The sequence below is a fragment of the Vigna umbellata genome, chromosome 1 (genome assembly GCF_029865625.1).
Source record: "Vigna umbellata cultivar VRB3 chromosome 1, Vumbellata_1.0, whole genome shotgun sequence".
Lineage (NCBI taxonomy): Eukaryota > Viridiplantae > Streptophyta > Magnoliopsida > Fabales > Fabaceae > Vigna > Vigna umbellata.
Genome location: NC_142165.1, coordinates 92,893,682 through 92,917,960, shown reverse-complemented (window position 1 = coordinate 92,917,960; position 24,279 = coordinate 92,893,682). Strand labels below are relative to the sequence as shown.

General features: G+C 29.6%; 1 protein-coding gene across 1 annotated transcript; it reads left to right on the top strand.

The window, feature by feature from the left end:
- The first annotated feature begins 9,382 nt into the window (after window positions 1-9,382).
- LOC148206824 (lon protease homolog 2, peroxisomal-like) lies at window positions 9,383-20,932 on the top strand. Its single transcript, XM_088104795.1, has 17 exons — window positions 9,383-9,610; window positions 10,497-10,609; window positions 10,900-11,002; window positions 11,611-11,780; window positions 12,340-12,431; window positions 12,681-12,860; window positions 12,943-13,026; window positions 13,381-13,508; window positions 13,800-14,001; window positions 14,085-14,291; window positions 16,042-16,172; window positions 16,756-16,969; window positions 17,520-17,822; window positions 17,978-18,172; window positions 18,929-19,174; window positions 20,072-20,173; window positions 20,426-20,932. The coding sequence occupies exons 1-17, from the start codon at window positions 9,504-9,506 to the stop codon at window positions 20,507-20,509; spliced, it is 2,661 nt and encodes an 886-aa protein (XP_087960921.1). The 5' UTR covers window positions 9,383-9,503; the 3' UTR covers window positions 20,510-20,932.
- The last annotated feature ends 3,347 nt before the right edge of the window (window positions 20,933-24,279 follow it).

The window sequence follows — 24,279 nt, the reverse complement described above, 5'->3', positions numbered from 1 at the left end:
CAAAAACTGAATCAACCAGTAAAGTCAGATATGAATTCTTAAATGCATTTTAGTAAATTAATATTTTTATATTATCAAGTCTTAACATTAAATTATTAAGTAAAACTAATTTTTATTAGAAAGTGATATACATTCATATTTTTTATATTAAATATTGTAATTAAATCTACATAAAAATATGTATAAAGTATAAAAAATCGTTTTTCAATGAAAATATTAATTCATTATACATTTTATAAAATAGGAATGATCCAAACATATTTATATCCTAAAAAAACATTTTTTTAAAATATATATATATATATATATATATATATATATATATATATATATATATATATATATATATATATATATATATATATGGGTTTGCTAACGCGCGTACGCCTATTTTTCAGTTGGTACGTTTTAGCAATGTGTACCGGGTTTTAGTAGACAAAAATATTCTTATATATCATGGATTCTAAGTTTTAAGGTTAAGGGTATTTTAATAATTTTCATTCTCAAAACTTAAAAAAAAAAAAAAAAACCCCAAACCCTTAGTGCCCTCTCTCATTCCTCTCAATCTTTTTTTTTCATCTCTCTCACTCTAACATTTTTTCTCTGTCATCCTTGCTGTAGTTCCAATTGAAAAAATCAGAAGCATTTGCCTTTAAACAATTTGCCTTTGTAAAGAGTTGAGTCATTGACATATTCACCTTCAGGCAAAGGTTCATTCAAGATCTCTTCAATTTTACCATCTTCACTAACCTCTCTAATTTCATCATGTGCATATGTTGAATCATCATCTCTAAAAAAACCCTTCAAGCCAATTATCAATTCTTTTGTATGTCATTATGCTTGTGAAAATTAGATAAAATTATATACGACAAAAATTATAAAATGAAAACTCGTTATAAAGTCATTTTTTGTAAGAAATTGTTTAACAATGAGTGTTTCTGATTTTTTCCAAGCCAATTACCAATTCTTTTGATGTCATTATGCTTGTGAAAATTATATAAAATTAGATAAGACAAAAATTATAAAATAAAAACTCATTATAAAATCATTTTTTTGTAAGAAATTGTTTAACAACGAGTATTTCTGATTTTTTCCAAGTGAATTACCAATTCTTTTATGCTTGTGAAAATTGGATAAAATTAGATAAGACAAAAATTATAAGATGAAAACTCATTATAAAATCATTTTTTTGTAAGATTGTTTGGAGTGAGAAAGATGAAAGAGAAAGGGTTGAGAGAAATTTTTTATTTTTTTAATTGGGGCTACAGTAGGGATGACAGAGAAAAGATTGGACTGAGAAAGATGAAAGAGAAAGGGTTGAGAGGAATGAGAGAGGTGAGTAAGGGTTTGGGGTTTTTTTTTTAGTTTTGAGAATGAAAATTATTAAAATACCCTTAACCTTAAAACTTAGAATTCATGATACATAAGGATATTTTTGTCTACTAAAACCCGATACACATTGCTAAAACGTACCAACTGAAAAAGAGGCGTACGCGCGTTAGCAAACCCCATATATATATATATATATATATATATATATATATATATATATATATATATATATATATATATATATATATATATATATATTAAAAAAGTTATTTTTGAATTTAAATCCAATTGTAAACACAATATCAATTTCATAATCAGTATGAAACCAATTTATAAGCCTCCAAATATTCCCTTTTTAAAATATAGTTTTGAATTTAACATCCAATCAAATTTGTTTATATATTGATTTATAAACTTCAAAAAATAAATCTAATTTAATTGTTTAAATGTAGAATGACAAAAAAAAGCTTATTCAATTTTTATAAATCCAATGAATACAGCTTAAATCAATAATTCCAAATGCTACTTACATTATGCCATTATTTCAACACAAAAGAACGCAGCATAAATCAATAATTCCAAATGCAACTCGATCACTAATGCATTCTCAAGCTTCATTTTCCCGGTTACAGTATTGTCATGCAAGTTCTGATTCACATTGAAATTTCTAATATCCACAACTTGCATCGACAATTTTAGGAGAATTGGACTAACATTTTGATCAAAGTAGTAAAGTTATAAAGAAGAAATTTCGCGGCACAATAATATATTAAGTTAAATATTTAATAAATAAGAGGGTTAACATAAATATAATAAAAATTGTTAGATCACACTTTTATTACTTAGTTTAAAAATATAGTTGGTAGGAAGATACAAATTTCTATTTAAGAATATGACAACCTAAATATTTATATTTAATTGTGACTCAATTCACCTAATTTATATCATCACATGATTACAAATTATAAAAATAAATTTTTTCAAATTTATAAATGTTAATTTTGTCAATAATTCTTTTATTGCTTAAAATATGTTTTCGTAAATAATCATTTTTCTTAATTACTATATTTCATATAATTATTTTTCTAAATACGTATTTGTTTTAAGATATTATTTTCCAAACCAATTTTTAAATAATTATTTTTTTAAAACTCAAAATTATAAATTATCTTTCCTTTTTTTAAAATGAAAAAGAAAACTCAACTTAAAATACCAAATTCTAAATTGATTCTTGGCCAAATTTCACGTAATCATGTTGAGAATTCTTTTCTTCAAAAACTTAATTCTTAACTGCTACTAGAAACTATGTTATTTGACTAATTACTTGACATAATTTGCTATTTTGATGAAAAAAAAAATTAAAATCTGTTATTTTAGAAAAAAAAAGAAGAAGTGAATTTTGATTTGTAAAAGGAAAAAAAATAACGTTATTTGTTGTAAATATTTGACTTGGGAGAAACTTTAACTCCAGCCGTATTATTTTGATAAAAATTTCGAATTGGAGTAGCTTATAATTTTTTACTTAGTTAATGAGAAATGGTAAATTCGTAGAAGAATAATATATATATATATATATATATATATATATATATATATATATATATATATATATATATATATATATATATATATATATATATAATACTAAAAGAATGTATAGAAAAACAAAAGAGTTATTTAATTAAAAAGATAATATGATTCCTTCAAAACATGTTTTATCCCTTCACCTATATTTGATTATAGTTTATGCTTGTATTATAGTTTTATTCTTAACATTATCATAAATACGCTTATAAATTATATTAGCAAAGTTTATTGTCTATGTAATAAGTAAATTTTTTTAAGAATGCGTAATTATCATATGTTTTCTCCAACGTTACGTGTGAATTAATTTACATTACAATTCTTAATAATAGAACTTGAGTTTTTGTAAAATGAATTATATTATAGTTTAGTTTTTTATTTATAAAATATTTATATGTTATTTTATTAAATCTTTCATAACTTTTTAAAATATCTCTTTTTTATACAAATTTCATATAAATTTTAATTGTACAATTTTTTTTCAACACATTTTCTTATTCTTTACATTCTAAAAAATGTTTCAAAATATATTAAGCTAAACAGATAAGTACTTTAAAATATAAGTTAGCAACTTAATACTGTTTCCTAAAAAAAAATACAATCCATCATCTTTATAATGTTTATAGATTAATTTCTTTCATTTTATCAAGGTGCTATTATCACCTTCCGTTCTTATTTCTGCACGCATATATATATATATATATATATATATATATATATATATAATATGATGGCAAAAGAAAGATAAGAAAACAAAGGACACACTAAATGCAAGGAGAAATTAATTTTCATAAGAATAACGTCAATCTAAATACATTATATATTTTATAAATGTTATAAAATAATATTTGATATATATAAAATTTCATATATTTTATAAATGTTGTACAAAATAATATTTGATATATATAAAATTTCATAGGAAAGGTCAACGATTAAACATATCATAATATATATATAGATTTTTACTTTTAGAAGACTAGTATATTGAATAGACTCGTGAGACTATAGTCCCTTCATATTGACCCTCCTCCCCTTTTTCTTTACAATAATAATTCAAATATAACATCATATATCTCAACAAATATTGCAGGGTTAATTTCACTAACTTATTGAATATGATAATCTTTCATATCATATCATATTCCTGTGAATCCTCATTCGACTCTCATAATCTAGTTATTTTCTTTTACTGTGAGTTAGATACTGTAAGACCCATGAAAAATATTTACCTTAATTGTAACAATTCTATTACTAGTAGTAATATATTTATTTGTGAATGGAAAATATAATTAATAAGTTTATGTAAAAATAAAATGTGGAAAGTTAAATAAGAAATTTTGATAGCTTAAATGGTAGAAAATTGTGGTGATTTCAAGAACATGGGTTCAAACTCTTTTCTACCTTTTTGTTAAAAAAAAAATTTAAAATATTGATACTGGATGAAGCACTCCAGATTTTAAGGCATTATTGAGGGATCCAATATGTAAGTGGTGATTAAAATAATAATATTAAAAAATTGTTGAATAGTAAAATTTTTGGACTATAAATAGCCATGAGAGGGGAGACTATTTTGCATAAAGAGAGGAATAATTAAGTGAGAAATCTTGAGAAATAGAGAAGAAAAAGTTAGGAAGAAATTTTTAGTTGTAAGAAGAGTAGAGGTTCTGGAGGGTTTTCGGAGAAACGAATTCTGAGCAAGAGATTAAGTCTGGAATAGAGGTAGGGGACCTAAATTTTCTAAGCTTTTACATTATGATTTAGTATTGTTTTATTACTATTCATGTCTTAAAATTCTGTGTGAATACTGTTAATGCTTACTGTATATCTATCTATATTGAATTTCTGTGTTAATATTATATGCTGTTGTTTTGAATCTGTAAATAAGAAATTTGTTAAAGCTAGTTGAGGAACACTTTGGCTAAGGAAAGACTTGGTACTTAAGTTGTCCATTGTGACGCACCTCTCTTTCTTGGAAGTCTACTCGACCAGTTTTTAACTTAAATCTTGTTGAACAGATTATGTACTATTAAATTATTGTGCAATATATCTTGTTGGAATAAAAACTTCTGATGAATTCATGTTATTGTGGTAGATATGGAATTATGAATTATAATTGTGATGGTAGGATAGAGGAATCTTAAAAACCGGAGTTGGTACATCCCTGATCATAGAGCAGCCCTGGTCAAATCCAGTAAGTTGTGACTAGTCATATGTACTGACGTTTATGGTGAGTTTGATTCGTCAAACATTTGATTTTTCTCCGGTGACCATTTATGGTGATATTTTAGTATTGTTAATTTATTTTGTGATATATTCATTTTGTATGATTTCTGTGATGATTTTAATTTATTATATTGGATTTGAATTTATGCATCTGAACATGATATGAGTATTATTGGGAGATTTAGTAAGAGTATAATATGAGTTGAAGAATGTGAGCATGGTATGAGTATCGTGGAGAGATTCTGTAATGATATGGTATTTGTGTATATGTTGATGTTGAGGGTCCTAATGTTGGAGGTTATCCTGATACTCTAATAATCATCCAGTCTCAAGTAGAGAATGATGAATTATGTGGTGAGAGGGGCAGGAGGTCCTGGTCTATGTGCCGGTTTTGGACATAGTGTTGAGGACTAACCTTGTGGATGATATGGAGTATTTTGGAAGTGTATTTGTAAGAAGAAGTAGAAGTTATCACAAGTGCATAACCTCCCGTGACCACTCATCAACGTATCATCCGGATAAGTGTCTATTGGGTATTGTGGAATGAGTGTCTATTGGGTATTGTGGAATGAGTGTCTATTGGGTATTGTGGAATGAGTGTCTATTGGGTATTGTGGAATGAGTGTCTATTGGGTATTATGGAATGAGTGTCTATTGAGTGTATCAAAGTAATGGATGCGATTGTTGTATGATGGTATGAGGGTGTCTGACATAATTATTATATGAGGTTTGTTGAGTGTATCAAAGTAATTATGCATGTTTTATAAATGATTAGTTGCATGTTAGCTCACCCTACTTGTTTGTGTTTGTGTATGTGGGATAATCGTATAATTCGTTATACGGGAGCAGATGAAGGAATGTCGTCTGATTCAGTGCCAATGAAGAATTTTCAAGTGTGAGATTATGGGATATTTACCTTAAATGTAATGCTACAATATATAAATGACGAATTATCAAATGTGAGATTACGAGATGTTACATATACTAGTAGAGTCAGATAATCTCACACCTCAAGCCTTCTTCAATACACTTAGACTCAACTTTAATTAACATTTCTCCTTAAAAATAACCAAACAACCGCAATACACTAAAAGTCTTCATGCATATATATAATAAATTTCTTTTATTTTAAAATTCAACATAAGATCTCAAATTTCAAATTAAACTTCACTTATAAATGTTTTTCTTACCACAATACTTTCTCTTATACAACTTCACACTCAAAATCCTTTATCTACACAACAAAAGGCCTGATGAATGATCAATATACAATTTTTGAGTTTCTACCAGAAGGGATTTTAACAAGAAGGTCACATGCAATGAGAAAAAAGTTGCATTCAAAGAAAGATTAATATATCATTAGAAAAAATGACAGGAAATAAAATTACCTAAAAGGGAGATTGATAAAGAACTTTGATGTTCGCATATATAGCACTTCCTTTAAGTGGATTATTTAAAAAATAAAAACAGTTTTAGGATTTGGAAAGAGAATAGAAAGGTATTTCGGGAAAATAAGATTTAGAGAATAAGAAAAAAATGATTTTCGTTCTCAGAATCTCAACCACTAACTAATTCTTTTTACTGGGAAAATAGTATAAAATTTATTTCACATAATATACAATTTTTTTATATTACTATATTATTATATAAATTTAACTAAGTTACACTGAAACTAGTTTTAAACTCGTGTAAACACACAAGTTGATGTTGGTTTATGTGTTTAATGAAAATGAATTAGATATCGAAGAAAAAATAATAATAAATATTTTTAAGTTTATAATTAAGTTTTTAACAGAAACAATCCTACAAATAATTTGTAGTTTAGAAAGTCAATATGTATATAAAAGAAAAAGAGGGGAATAGAGATATAAATTAATAATTGTAACTCAAAATATAACTATATACAAAAGAAAGATAATAATGCATATTTAAACAAGTAATAAGCTGTAAAGAAGCTGATTTTGTCAATTAAATTATGTTTAGATAAGTAAAAATTAACATTATCAACCAACTTATTCAAATGATTAAATCCTAAGTTTCTCAATTCAATACCAATTCAAATAATGTAAATAGTACACAAACATTTTAAATAACCAGATTTTCAAACATCTCAAACATCAATAACTAATCAAACATTATCAACCAATCAAACATGAAATTTACAACTCTCAAAATATCTATGACTTTTAACATAAGGCAATTAACTTTCCTTATCCGAAAAATGATCAAATGGATCTAGAACCTTATAAAATACCCCTTAAAGTATAGAAAGTTCTATATATGCTTATGAACAACACAAACATGATCAGAATACACCATTAGAATCATTGATCAATAGAGACTTTTAAAGAAAACTCAAATGTCACATGCCATCCTAGATGGTTCACATGCATAGAAAGATTAAATAAACCAAAGAAAGAGGCAAAAAAACCAACTTACTATTTTAGAAAAACTGATTGGATGAAAGTAGAAAGCTCATGTCAAAGATCAATATGACAGTCTCTAATATTTAAACAAACAAACAGAGATATAAATTCTCGGAGGTGAGAGAGCTTTAAATAAAATGGATTTTGAAGAAATGATATGATTTTAAAATAATAAAACTTATTTATAAAATTTTATTTATATTTTAAACTTTTAATATTAAAATAATTGAATTTTATTATTTAAAATCTATTATCAATTCTAAAACACAATTTTCTATACTCTTGGTTTGTTTTATGAAAGTAAATGTAAATCATTATTCACACTAAACAACATGTGAACATCATATTTTAATTCAGTGTGAAACTCCATTTACTATATGAGAAACCGTTTATGAGAAACCGTTTATGAGAAACATTACAAATATCATTTGTGGAGAATGAAGTTTTATATTAGTATTGGTAATTGGTAATATTAATTCTAATTCTAATAATAATAGTAATAATAATAATTATAATAACATTAATACAATTAATACTAATATTAATATTAATTTAAATAATAATAATATTATTTATATTACTAAAAATAATACTAATACTAACAATTAATATTAATAACAGTAATAATAATACTAATATTTATAATAATACTAACAGCAATAACATTTATATTAATATATCAATAACACCAATACTAATACTAATAATGCTAATAACACTACTAATAGTAATACTACAGTACTAATAATATTATTGTTATTGGTAATACTATTTCTAATGTTAATAATAATACTAATACTAATACTAATAAAGTTAATATCATGACTAATACTAACATTATTTCAAAAAATAATACTAATAATATACAATATTAATTATATAATTAATACACATAACAGTAATAATACAAATATTTATAATAATACTAATAAAATTTAAAGGTGTCAGAAAAAGTAATTATGGACATTTAAGAAATTTTAATTGTACATTCTATTCTTTTATATATATATATATATATATATATATATGTGTGTGTGTACCGACGTAAGATATAATAATTAAGAGTACAGATACAGTATATTAACTCAATACGGAACTTTCTTCCAAGAACTTCATAATTTTTATCCTTAATAAGCACACCCCTTTGTCTCCTAATAATACCACAACAGTTTTTATATATGGATTTTTACATGATAAAATTACCCACTTTTATAATATTTTTAACAATTATACTTTAAGTAATAGTTAAAAAAATATCTAGGGGATTCAACTCACCGTTTACACATGCAGTTAAATATTGAAAATTTTACCTTTTTTCTAATAAAATATTCAATATTTTTATTTATATAAGAGACGCATTGGCGATTTTCTTTTTGTCATGGAATTGCATAGCAAAAGTTAGACTTATGTTTGGAGACGTATTTGCGGCTGCCTACAAATATCTTCCTCCACCATACCCTTTTATCTTAATTTAAAAATATGTTATATAACATTTTAAAGCATTTAATTTAAATATAATAAAATTGATAAATTTAAAACAAAGTCACATTTATAATTATATGAAACTAAATATTTGTAAAACTACAAATTGTGTTCCATTAAATAAATTAAATTATAATAAGTAGAGGAAATGATAAATGATTGAAGTTTTATTAAATGCTTTCTAGAAAAGTTTTAGATAATATGACATATGTCAGTGATAAAAAATATAGTACACGTGAAATAAAATAAAAAGATAATAGAAGATACTAATAAAAAATGAAAATTGGGAGGAAAACAGAGGCAGTTAGTTCCTATCGTTTGTCTGTTTCGAATCGGATTCTGTATTTATTCCCATCGTTGGTTCATCTCTTCACCCTTCGCTTCTCTTCTCTTCTCTTTTCCTCTCTTACAAATCAATCCAATCGAGGGCCCTTTTTTCACTGAGTTCCGACCATGGCCGAATCGGTGGAGCTGCCTAGTCGCTTGGCGATTCTCCCTTTCAAGAACAAGGTTCTCTTACCCGGCGCCATCATCAGAATCCGCTGCACTTCCCCTACCAGGTACCTCTCCTTCTCCGTTTCCCCTTCAAGTTGGCATTTAATTAATACGACATATTAACTTTTATTCCTCCAATTCTTGTTTTGAGTGCTTGTTTTGTTTGATCCGGAGGAGTTTTTTATTACTATAATCCGCAGCTTTGTCTGTTGATCTCCTTTCGAGTTTGCTCCTTAATTTACCCCAATCAGTTAAATTACAGTCTCCGAAAGTTATTTAGGTGGCTACTTTAGTTCTCAAATTACAAGAATTAGGCAAACATGGCTGAGTGTTGTTTTTTTTACTACAAACTTTAATTTGACAAATTAAAATAAATGAATATTTAGGGATGATTGATGGAATTTTTGGGTGAAATTAGACTCCATAGTTTAAAAGGATCAGCTAAAATAAATGATATTTGGAGAGGATTAATGGAATTTTCGTTTTCAGGATGAGAGAAATATTGGCAAGATAGTTTCTAATACTCTTTTTTCAACTCTTGAACGCGTCATTATTGTTAGCTTGGTATTTATTGGTAATCCTAAAGTTATGGGTCCCTCTTAAACACGTTTTTGTTGTCTGGGTATTTGCTAGTGGGTACTCTAAGTTATGGGTCAACTTTTTATTTGATGTCTCACTAGCTCGCAGTTTTGTGACTTTAAGTACATTTCATTTAACAGTAAAGAGTGCTACTGACATTGAAATTATGTTTCTAAGGATTATTTTGTCAATTCATGTAAAAAGAGGATACTTTGTCCACTTGGTATTTACTTGTTCATTTATTGTTTTTGTTTTAGTTACAATGGTTTACTAAAACAAAAGTGACTCATTGACTGTACCAAAAAGTTCAACATTTTTAATTTCTCGATGTCTTTAAGCATTACCTGTGACTGTTTCTTTCGTTTACTGAAGTGTGAAGTTGGTGGAACAAGAGCTTTGGCAGCGAGAAGAGAAGGGGTTGATTGGCATCCTGCCAGTGCGGGATGCTGCTGAAATTAAGCCAGCAGGTCCTACTGTATCTGAAGGTGATAAATTGTTTTTTTTTTAAGTTTAGTTTTTATACACTATTATTAGTGTAGAAATATTTACACTGTCAACCAATACAAATGTATATTATTGGCATGACTTTTAAGATAGTTATTATAGCATTCAACAATCATACTTCTTTATCATGGAAGACAATGGGGGATTGAATATAAAAACCTTTACATTGTTAGGATAAGAAGAACTATTTACTCTTTTTTGTTTTCACCTCGACCAAATAAAACCTGGTTTGCCAATGTTAATTTTTTTCCCCTCTTCCTTATAAGCACAGGCACTGATTCTGCAAATCAAAACACAAGAGTTCAAGGTGGTTCATCGGATTCTCATAAGCTTGACACAAAAAAGCAGAATGATGTTGTTCATTGGCACAATAGGTAAGACTCAAACGAATACCTTTTGTGTCATTCTATAATCTCAGATCAAGTTAGTTGATAATAAATGTTATACATTCTAACAGTTCATCACTCCATCTGCAATTTGGATTAAGTGGTATAAGTTGAACGTTTTTAATGATGTTATAAATTGTAACAGTTCAAAAGTCTGTTGTCTTTTTCTTTTTTGCCTGAACTGATGGCTTCTTTTGTATATCTACCTTTAGATGTTGGTAATTACAAAAAAGTACAATAATTTTGTAATTCTATCAATTGAACAACTTATGGCTTGTTTAGTTTGAACAGAATGTTTTCTATTTTCTCTGATGATAACTACTATTATCACCTTATTTTCACTTTATTTCTGATTTTCAAACATTTGTATAGGAAATTGTGTAACAAACATTTTGGTATTTTCTCCATTTCATGTAGAAATCACTAAAAACAGGAAACAAAGTGAAAAATAGGTGGAATTTGTGTAATAATTAGATAAAACAGGAAATGGAAACAGAAAATGTTTTCTTAAAACAAACTAGCCCTTACTTATCTGATCAAATGTTGCAAAATGAAACCTGAAAATTTCGGTGGATTTTTATCAACTTTGGTTCCAGGGGAGTAGCTGCCCGACCCTTACATTTATCAAGGGGAGTGGAGAAACCAAGTGGGAGGGTTACGTACACAGTTGTTCTTGAAGGTTTATGCCGATTTAGAGTACAGGAACTGAGCACAAGAGGAATATACCATACTGCAAGGATAACTTCCCTTGAAATGACTAAGACTGGTAAGTTGTTAGTACTCTTTCTTCAGTATTAGCTTCTGTGTCGGAAATCTATATTGTAAGAGTTGTATATTCGACAGTGATGGGTTCCACCAGAAATTTGATATTTTATTTTCTATAAACAGTTAAATGATTATTTGGAGACCTATGCCTTCCACTTGATGTAAACACTATAAACTGAAGTTTTGGTTTTCTGACTGAACATTTAATTCAAAAAACAAATCTTTAGAGAGTTATTCCCCTTCACATCCCTTTTAACAACTTCCTCCAATGTTCTTCATGATCCTCTACCCCTTTCATGTGACTAAACCATACCATTTACTGGTGCTTTCAAGGCACTTCTTAGTACCTGAACTTTAATACCTTTTAAACTAGCATGCTCTTTCCTCGTGAGAAGTATACAGTAAAAAGAATTTTGTTGTTTTCAGCTTAACAGTGTGGCTTTTAGCATTATGGTAAAATGGAAAAAAGGAATTTTATACTTGTTTCATGATGATTCAACCATTGATAAAATTTAATTCATTAACTCTGAAGACTAGTTGCTTCCATTTTTATAATCTAGAGCTGGAACAAGTGGAGCAAGACCCAGATTTCATAATGTTGTCTCGCCAATTCAAAGCTACTGCTATGGAGCTTATTTCTGTTTTGGAGCTGGTAAAGCTTTTACCTTTAGCACTTAACATTTACTGAAAATACAAAATTGTTATTTGAGTTTTTAGCTCTAGAAAACCTAGGATAATATAAATATTAGTTGAATTTACCATTTCAGTCTATGCTTGCCTAAAATATTTTGGGTTATTGATGTTAACTTCTGTTTTATAGTTATATGCATAAACTGTTAATTTTAATATTTTGGGATTGCCATCCTTTCTGTTTAGCTAACAATTCCTTGCTTGTTTATAGAAACAAAAAACTGGTGGAAGGACAAAAGTCCTTTTGGATAACGTTCCAGTTCACAAGTTGGCTGATATATTTGTTGCTAGTTTTGAGATAAGTTTTGAAGAACAATTATCTATGCTGGACTCAGTTGACCCCAAAGTGAGGCTTTCAAAAGCAACTGAGTTAGTTGACAGGCATTTACAGGTGAGTAATAGAGTTACTGACGCTTGACTTGGCTTGGTCTTTTAGCTTCACTAATTCTACTTGTGCCTGTATATGCCAACAGTCAATTCGTGTGGCTGAGAAAATTACTCAAAAGGTTGAAGGACAATTGTCAAAATCTCAGAAAGAATTTCTTTTGCGCCAGCAGGTTAGTTTTCTTGCACCTTTTTTCATGATTTATTTGTCATATACAAATGCAAGGGTATAGGTGTTATACTGAGAGGAGAGTTACATCCTTCTAAAATTCAATTAAATGTTTCAAGCCAATAGTTTTTTCAGATTATTATGACAAGTAGGAAGTCCTCGTGCATAGTATGCTTTAATAGATAATTTTTCTTTCCTTAATGACCGGAATATATATATAAATATGTGGAAAAATAGCAATGTATTTTCTCTCGGTTTAGATAAATCCTTGCAGGAAATGCTGCATTGGAGCATTTTTCTGCTTTGTTTATGTGTGTTAATTTAATTGAAATGTTCTCTTTATGTATTATATATTTAGATGAGGGCCATAAAAGAGGAGCTTGGTGATAATGATGATGATGAGGATGACCTGGCTGCTCTCGAAAGAAAAATGCAAAGTGCAAGAATGCCACAGAATATATGGAAACATGCACACAGAGAGTTAAGGTACTTCTCAATGGAAACATAGTTAGATGTAGTGATAAACTTAAGATTTATCTTTTTAAGGGAATAATTTGTTACATATGATTTGCAAAATGAAAAGGATAATATCAAAGTTGAGGTACTTCTCAATGGGAACATAGTTAGATATGGTGCTGAACTTAGGATTGAACTTTGTGAGGGAATAACTTGTTACATATGATCTGCAAAATGAAAAAGAAAATGATACTATCGTAATTTAAGTGCTTTTGTAGCCTCAGATAGACAATCGGTTCATTTTACTAATTTGTGTCTCAGGAGGCTTAAAAAAATGCAGCCACAGCAACCGGGGTATAACAGTTCAAGGGTTTACCTAGAGCTTCTTGCTGACCTGCCCTGGCAGAAAGCTAGTGAAGAGATTGAGCTGGACTTAAAAGCTGCGCTGAAGCGACTTGATAGTGATCACTATGGTTTAGTGAAGGTTAAGCAAAGGATAATTGAATACCTGGCTGTTCGCAAGGTTGTCAAACAACTCTTACTATACTTTTCTAGTGTATTTGAAATTTAATTAGTTACTAATTTAAGTACATGTATACTTTACAGCTTAAACCAGATGCAAGGGGTCCTGTGTTGTGCTTTGTTGGGCCACCAGGTGTTGGGAAAACATCTTTGGCATCTTCTATTGCTGCTGCCTTGGGAAGAAAATTTGTGCGCATATCCCTTGGTGGAGTCAAGGATGAGGCTGATATTAGAGGACATAGGAGAACATATGTTGGAAGCATGCCTGGGCGGCTCATAGATGGATTAAAGGTTCAACTGAATTTAAAATTTCTGACATTACTTGTAATAGCCTCTGATTTGCATGACATTTACAAATACACGGGTGAGGTTATTGATAGTTTTAGATTATGAGAGATGGAATGCTTTCATTTTCTTGTTTTCTCTGGGCCTAGGCCTTTTGGTTTTGTCCTAGTGTGTGTGACTAGAATTGAGTCAGTTTTAGGATAGGTTGGATATAGACTAAATCCGAAATTCCAAAATGCTTATGCAAAACTGTAGTACATAAATGTTGATTCAGTTAGAATACAAATGGAGGAGTTAACAGGAGACTCGGTATATTTTTTTACTCGACATTGGAAGGGCCTCTTGTACAGAAGAAAAGCTGCATTTATGAGGATTTGGTGCATTTGAATGGATTATTAGGAGCGAATCAGTATTAGTTCTAGTGAATGAGACAAGAACTTACTCAGAACTAGGATGCATCGAGACTAAACCTCTATGAATGAGTTATTAGGACTAGTGAATGAGGCTAAAACTTAGTCGGAATTAGGAAAACTGTATTTATGAGGGTTTGGTGCATATGATCGATGTATTAGGACTGAATCAGTGTTACTCCTAGTAAATGAGAATAGAACTGAGTCAGAATTAGGATGCATAAAGACTAGATCTAAGATTCCAAAATGCTTACATAAAACTTGTATTACAGAAAATGCTTATCAGTTAGAATAGAAAGGGAGGATAAGAAAGGAGATTTAGTAATTTTTATATTGAGACTTGGAGGGCCTCATTTTTGAGTAATTGGTGCATATGATTATGACTAGAGTATTAGATCAGACAGTTCTCACTTCTTTCAGTGCACTCTCATTTGAAGTCAGAGTTATAGACAGAGATGGACTAAAACGAAAACACTATTATCTAACTTGACTTTTTTTTCAATAGAGGATAACATAAGGGATATTGTCAATTACATAGACGAGTTTCAGAAATTAGAATCAGATATGCAAATGCAATAGAGAGCCCCCTTGATCTACGTTTTTTAATCAACTCTCGTTTGCTTCTTTGTTTTTAGGAGGATACAAAATCCTCCTATCATGTTATTTTCATATATAAAAACTGTTGTGGTATTAATAGGAGACAAGGAGATACAAAATCCTCCTATCATAATATTTTCATGTCTCCTTACAACTTTTTTTGTCAAGGAGGGAGGCCACTGGTATTGAACGATCGGAATGTTAAAACGTGGGTTAACAAGTAGTTTTTACTCATTAGCGGATCCACTGACAGTTTGTTTATTCTTCTATGATCGTATGATGCTGGATATATATTTTTTGTGTAATTTATAATACTTCAGAGAGAATATGGAGTTTAATAAATAGTTTTGATTAGTGAACTCATGGGGTTGTTCTTTATTCTCTTGTGGTCGTAATAGTATCTAAGTTTTCTTTTTTCTTTACATTGTAAAAATGTTCCATCTATATAATAATATTTTTCTAATTAATGTGTTTGTATGAAATTAAGATAATTTTAGTAATCATATTTTACCGATGTACATATATAGAGTGAGAAGACATCATCTCACATTAACATAATGTTTCATACGAAGTATTTTAAAGCTTGGATACTGTTTTATTTCTTTCTCACATTATAACGTGTATTTCAAGTCATTAAGGGAAAGCATTAAGATTATACCATACAAAATTGAATATATAATATGGTTGTTGATGTGTTTTTCTCTCTTTGAATTTTATACTGATCATTTCATTTTACATCTAACTTACAGAGAGTAGGTGTGTGCAATCCTGTCATGTTGCTTGATGAAGTTGACAAGACAGGCTCTGATATTCGTGGAGATCCAGCTTCAGCATTGCTAGAGGTTCTTGATCCAGAACAAAATAAATCATTCAACGATCAGTATCCTTTACTTTTCAAGATGTGTTCCTTGAATTTGCTCTCCTGCCTTGTTAGATCGGATGATACTTTTTCAGTCCCCGACATCCTTTCTGATGAAAATTTTTCCCTTTCACGCCTCACCTAGCCACATAAAAGAGCCTTAAGTTGAAAGAATGAATAATACAATAGCTATTTCCTGGTTGGAGACACCTGTTTTGCATTTTTACCATCTGCTTGTCTGCCCATAATTGAGTTTTTTTTTTTTTTCTAGCATAAACTATATTCTTATTTTGAACTTGATCTAGCTACCTTCACTTTATTTTTCTGAAGATTTCACCATCTTCCTTTTTGACATTTGATTGTTAAGGGTAAGTTAATCTTGACACAAGTTTTTTTTTTGTAAGGAAATTGTGTTAATGTATACCCTAATATATCTATTACTTGACGAGAATTGTTCACTTTCGCCCTGTTTCCCTTCTAACGCACATTGCCCAAACGATTTCTTATCCTCCTTGTTACTGACAACAAAGCATTCCCCTCACTATTTAGTAATATTTTATCTTTTACTGTAAAAAAATCTGTCGGATTCCTTAACGTTAGCTAGCTATTTGAATGTTCCATTTGATCTATCCAAGGTAGTCTTTGTGGCTACGGCAAATAGGTTGCAACCCATTCCTCCACCACTTCGTGATAGGATGGAAGTAATTGAGCTTCCTGGATACACACCTGAGGAAAAGCTCCACATAGCTATGCAGCATTTGATTCCAAGAGTTTTAGACCAACATGGATTGAGTTCTGAGTTTCTTCAGATTCCAGAGGTAGCGAATGTTTTTTGATTATACAAAAATAGTTTCGGAAACATAAAAAGTTTCTTCTCATTCAAGGAAAGGGCAAAAATAAAAGGAATAAGAAGACAAACATATGAAGTATTATTAGTTTACATGGTATTGTAAATGTACGGGTGAGCAATTGATTTTGATAGTATCCATAACTGTAAATATCTTTTCAGTCTTGCCATTGTGGAAAATAACTGGTTTTTATGTTTTGGTTGTATCTTACATTTATTGATTGAATATCTAAAGTCATTCTTTTGCTAATCCTTGCTTTCTATGTTTTGGTTGTATCTTACATTTTATTGATTGAATATCTGAAGTCTTTCTTTTACTAATCCTTGTGATTGCATTCTTTCCTTCTACTTGGTCCTTGTTCTTAAGGATGCTATTAAACTAATGAAATCGTATGTAGCATAATAGTCTGAACTGAAATTACTATAAAAGGATAATCTCAACTGAAATACTTCCTATACCATTTTGTGTTCCTAGAAAGAAAATTTGTATAGAAATCTAATGAAGGGCTATTTTGATGTAGGCAATGGTTAAGCTTGTCATTCACAGATATACTAGGGAAGCTGGTGTGAGAAATTTGGAAAGGAATATAGCTGCCTTGGCTCGAGCTGCTGCAGTAAGAGTTTTAGAGCAAGAACAAGTAGTTCCATTAAACAAAGGGATGCAAGGACTTACTACACCACTTGTGGAAAACAGACTGGCTGACGGGACTGAAGTTGAGATGGAAGTGATACCTATTGGTGTCAATAGTCGGGACATCACAAACACATTCAGGATTGCCTCTCCATTGGTTGTGGACGAACCTATGCTTGAAAAAGTGCTTGGGGTAATTGATATGCCATAGTATGTTATAATGAATGTTTACAACATTTCTTTGATATATTAAGTGTAAATGAATTGGCTTGGTTGTGATGTTACCATGAAACCTTTTTCATAAGAAAATTTTGAAGGAAATTATTTATCTGATGTCATGTAATGCAGCCCCCAAGATTTGATGGTAGTGAGGCTGCCGAACGTGTGGCTACCCCTGGGGTCTCTGTTGGGCTAGTTTGGACTGCCTTTGGTGGAGAAGTTCAGTTTGTGGAGGCTACAGCAATGGTTGGGAAGGGTGAACTGCATCTTACTGGACAGCTTGGTGATGTAATAAAAGAATCAGCTCAGATTGCTCTAACATGGGTATGCAATAAAATCCAATTTGTTTAATTATCCTTCCATCTTGATTGGTTTTATCTAGCATCGTGTTCATAAAAGTTTATCTATGGTTATGGTTTGCTAGTATTGTATCTTGAATTTTATTGTTCCTGTTTGGATCCAATTATAAGGTCCCGATCAGCTATTATGATGTGGTTCTCCCAATATTCTTATCAATTTTTATTTGGGGCTTTCCTCCATATTTCTGAGTTGCCAAAAAGTAGCATGGGTGGTGATGCTAACATTGCTGTGTTCGTTAAGACTAGTCAAAGGTTTAGTTTGTGGTTAGATCACATGGGTCCTAGGATTTTGGAATGTGGTGAGATGTTAGGATTCAATTGCAAGGTATGAGATTTGAGTGCTGTGCTAGCCATGTGGGAGTCTCACTCCTCTTATTTTCCTATCTTTCAATAATATTATATACATTTCTATCACCTATTGTGCTCTATTCTATTTCTGTGCTTTCGGTATCCATCAGAGCCCATTAAGTGTGTTTGTTGAAAAAAAAAAAGAACTGTTGTTTGAATCTCGCGGTGTGCACAAGTGAAGTATTCTTTTATTTTTAAGCCTTAATTGGGTCATTCAGATTGAAGGCTGTATCAGCATGATATGCTTGTTGTACACTTTGGCTCTCATTTTCCTTTTTATAGATGCCATCAGACTGTTATATATGCTCAACATATGGATTAAATCGGGAATCATTACTTGCTTTTATTTAACTATGAAGGATTGGTTTTGTAGGTAAGGGCAAGGGCAACTGATCTTAGGCTGGCTGCTGAGGAGGGATTTAGTCTTTTGGAGGGTCGTGATGTACACATACATTTTCCAGCAGGTGCTGTACCTAAAGATGGTCCCTCAGCAGGTGTGACTTTGGTCACGGCATTAGTATCACTTTTCAGTCAGCAAAGGGTGAGATCAGACACGGCTATGACTGGAGAGATGACATTGAGAGGTCTGGTCCTACCCGTTGGTGGTGTCAAGGATAAGGTAAAATTCTTAAATCTTTTGGACCTTTGTCAACTTTCTGAGACAGGACTATTGACCTAAATAGAATGAATTCAGAGCGTGGGCTGAAATTAAGAAACATACTGATGATAAGGACAAAAAAGTAAAGTAGGATGAAAGTAGGATGAAAAATAAGAAAAATAAGTTCATAACTTGTGAGTTGTTATGGGTTAATTTGATTTGTCGTTTTTTCATGTTCGCAATACATACTATTCAATGTGTAAGTTTTTTGGTTAGATTTTATAATTTTTTCCATTCTGCCACGCTGTCCACCGTAAAACTAAGAGTAAGTTTTGCCTGCTGCCTTCCATTGACAACACAGTACACATAACAGTAACCAATTTCACTTTCTGAGATAAAATTTGGTTGTTGTCAGAAGTTGGAATAGCTTAGCATTATTTTTAATGACTTAATTAACTCTTCGATCCCATAATAGAGTATTTTAATCTGTCCTATTTTGTATTTTTTGTTTGGTTTTGGTCGAGCTTAATTTTTTTAGCATGCTCTGTCTGTGTTTGAGTTCAACACTCGTTCCTTTGAGGAAAAATGACAGATACGTATCTTTGTGAATTATTTGGGATAGACATACAGAAAATGGATCTCTTTTGTGCTTTTAGGCGCTATGGGCTTCATAGCTTATAGAGACTTAATTAACTCTATTATGCTTTTTTACCAAAAGAAATTAACCAATTGCTGGGTAGAATTATATTAACCCAGTTTGCTATTTCAGATGGAGTTAATGCTTTTGTAATAGTTAGTTTTCCAGTTTTGTGCGGCTTTAACTGCATTGATCGTATCTAATTAAACATGTTCAAGAAAGAGATTAAGAAAGATTAAGGTTGTAAAAGGTGGTAAAAATGACCTTTTTCATTATTTCAGATACTAGCTGCACATCGTTATGGTATTAAGAGAGTTATCCTGCCTGAAAGGAACTTGAAGGACTTGGTTGAAGTACCATCGTCAGTGCTAGCCAATTTGGAGGTAATTCAACAGCCATGTTTTGCTGCACGGTTGCACATTTTACGACTACGAGTGACCATGTTTCCTATTAATCTAGACAATTCAACGGTCTTGAAAATTCTTTATTTATTTTTAACTAGTATATTCAAACCTTCAGTAGGTCTTGTAAATGCCTATTTTCGTTTTCTACATTTTAATGTTTCTCAATCAGGTTTTATCAGCACTGAAATGAAGCAGAAAATCACAATTTTATCTTTTAAATTTCCTTAACAGATTTTGCTGGCAAAACGAGTAGAAGATGTGTTGGAGCATGCTTTTGATGGGGGGTGCCCTTGGAGGCAACACTCAAAGTTATAACAGAAACCTTGATACGAAGGTCGTGGTAGTACCCACACCATTGTGTTTCAAATCATTAATGGCTTGTATATCAATTCAACATACGGTCCCATTCTGATCTAAGATTCTCCTTCTGATCGCGGGGTCGAGTCCAAGTACATTGACCTATTCAAGTGGCCGTAATTGAGCAAAACTCAACAGACCAACAATTTGGATGCGAGCTGACATTCAATATATCATTGAAAATTCACTTCATAATTTTAGTGTGTAAATGCTTTAGCTTGAGATCAGCTATTGTGGAAGGTGACATTTTTAAGAGCTCTTCATGCAATATACCCCGCTCACTCCTTTTGTAAATTATTTACCTTCTCCCCATACATATATATAATTTTTTTTGTAATCATAGATAATTAACTTCAAACAAGAGTGTTTCCTCTCTCTTTATCCTGGTTTTTTCAACCGTTTTTCTTTCTTACGTTTTGGTCTGTTTAGTCAGTAAGAGTTTCCAAATATGCTGTCAACTGCATGTTTGCACAGAGATGGTCAAACTTTGTCCATCGTACTTACTTCAGGATGATGGAAGGGGTGCTCTGCTCCCTGGTTTCTTCGTGGTCTCTCTTTTTTTCCCCATTATAAAAAAACTGCAGTATGAATCTTGATATTTTAACGACTTTTCTTAGTAAACTGTATATTAAAAATGGACCGATCACAAATTATTATTATTATTGTTAAAAAGTTGTTAAATTTTTTTTTCCTATTGTTGTTCATGTAACACGGGGTCTTATTGCTAATTTTCTAATGATTAATCATATAAGAAATAAAAGATTGAATCATTTATTGAAAGTGGAATTGCAAAAAAAGATAAAAAAATTATACAATCAATATCATCCACAAAATGATGCTAATGGGTTTTCATACATAGAAATGACAAAAAAAAAATACTATAACTGTAACTTACACATTTTTATATCTATGATGTTATATATGTACATATATTTATGTTGTTTTTTAATTGTTCGGCCGCAAACTTTTGTTCGCTAGAAAATATAATTGATATGGACATAAGTAATTTTGCAAATAATTACAATAAGTAATTTTACAAGTAATTACAATAGCTATGCAAATAATATCTACATGTATTTTGTGGAAAAACTTTCACCAAAACGTCTACAACTATTTGTTATTAAAAATATCTCACAAGAAAAATCACAGTATTTCTTCCTAATTTTATTTTTAATAAAAGTATCTACATGTAATAAGTAGTTTATAAGGGCAATACCTCCCCAACACACTAATAAATGTATTTCACCATTTTTTTTACTCACTATATAATTTTAGTAATTATTTTATTTTAAATTTAATAAATTACTTAAGAAATATTTTTATGCTAAATAATTTACATCTGGAAAATTTTTAAATTTTATTCTTAAATAAAATATTTCTATTTAAACTATATTTATTAAAATTTGCTAAACGTATTTCTAGACTCTCTTACTAGCCCTTGAAAGTGTTTAAAGATATTTTTTTCACACTTTTCACACAACTTTTACTAAAATTTTAAAAATCTTATAATTATTTTGACATATTTCTGAAAAAAAAAAGTCATTTTTAAACCATTAGTCACGTAACATTCTACTCCCACTTCTCTTACTCTTCGCTCTTTCAATCATCACTTTTATCATTTATCTCTCAGTTCTCTTTAAGACTTTGTTCTTTTGAGATGATTTGGGGAGATGATTTGGGAGAGATGATTTGAATGAATTTGAATAGATTTGAGGGTAATATTTTTGTTATTTTTTTGAGTGGATTTGTGGATAATTGAGAGTAGATTTGAGAGTAAAGTTTGTGAGAATTAGTGTAGAATTTGATTGATAGGACATATTTAAAAAATTTGTTTAATTGATAGAAATTAAAGATTACCAAAATGTTCCTAGTTATTAAAGTAATATAAAATGATATTTGTTAATGTTATATTTAATTGTAAAAAATGTTTATAAAAAGCAAAAATTAAAAATAATTAATAAAATTAATTTTTAAAATGTAAAAAAATTAATAATTATTTAAACAATACCATATTTTAGCTTAGTATAATTTTAAGATTAAAAAAAATTAAAATATACTTTTATTTTGATGATAAAAGTTTAAATAGAAAACCTATACTTTAAAATAATAGTTTATTTAATTAAATAAAGTCATTTTTTCTTAATATAATTTTAAAATAAGTAGTTATGCTTTATATTTGACACAAAAAGCGCTTTAGTGGAATCCAACACTGCACTTAAGAATCAAATACACTTTCAAACGTTAATATTATAGTTTTTTTTATTATGCAGGACTGCACATTGTCTTGGAATTTTTAATAATGGTATAGGGCATATAAGTCATTTACTCATAAATCAGTGCAAATCCTTTCGAAATGGAGAGATGGTCTGAAGAGTGAAATTTGTGCAAATCATCACTTTTCTATCGTTGCATATCAGCACAAGCAAACACGATTTTTTCGTAAATCCATCTTCCCTAATTCGCGTAAACAGGAAATTCCTTTCATCCGAACACAGCGTAAAATTTCACATTCAAACTCATTTCTTTCTATATGATTGAATCTCACATTAGTTGAAATGCAAGAAAACATTTATACTCAATTAATTTTTAAACTAAGTTAAGTTTCTATTTATTCTAACCGAAGAAAGATATTTGCAGACACTCCGAAGCTCAAATCAATAATATGATATATGTGACAAGTATGTGTATATGACCTAAAGGTAACATTTTACCTGTTGATAGGTCCCCTTTATATATCTCATTGCTTCGGGCCTTATCTAGATGTGTTTGTTGTTTATATTTTAGGAAGGCTTAGATATTGCAATAAATACCATATCATATGATAGTGGTTAACTTGATTTGACTAGAGATAACAAATAAACTCGTTCCTGTGGATACTGTCCAAACTCGTCTCTATTTTGATAGGGAATTCTCACATTGATTGAGTATGAGTAATATTCGATTTTTTAAATTGGGTATTAGGATTGAGATAAATATTACATATTTGCCTCGTCCCCATCTCTATACCCGCCTAATAACTATTCCCGTTTAAATTACTAAAATACTCATAATTTATTAGGTTATATATATATATATATATAATTTCTAGTCTTTAGTTTTATAATCATTTTTTAGATGTATATTTTTTTTCTTTTATAATTGTTTGACTTACTATGAAATCAATTCACATCTTCAAGATATTTCTTCTTCTATCAGAACCTTTGTGCAATTATGTTCTAATGATGTATGCAAATTAAATACTTTTTACGTCTATATTTGAATATTTCTACTCCTTTTTAATATTTTTGTTTATTGTTTATTTTTTTCACATGAGAATGTTTAACTCTTAATTTAAGTGTTCAATAACATATAAACTCTTCATTTACTAGGTAATATAAAAAAAAGATTAAATTTTTAGTCCATGAATTTTGACGCAAATTGGAATTCGTCAATGTTTAAAACTCTAATACATTTTTATCCCTAAACTTTTGAAATGAATGGATATAGTTTTTTTCACTTAGTTATGTTAAATTTTTTGGACGTGTCAAATGCGTTTTCAAGCTCACATTGAAGTGGGAACGTGTAAAACGGTGTAAAATCTCAAATGCTAGTATAAAACATGTTTGACATGTAAAAAAATTTAAACGTAATTGGGTATGACTATATCTATTCATTTTTAAAGTTTATGAACCAAAATGCATTAAATTTTCGAACAATTGACGAATTCTAGTCAAAGTTTAGCGACTAAA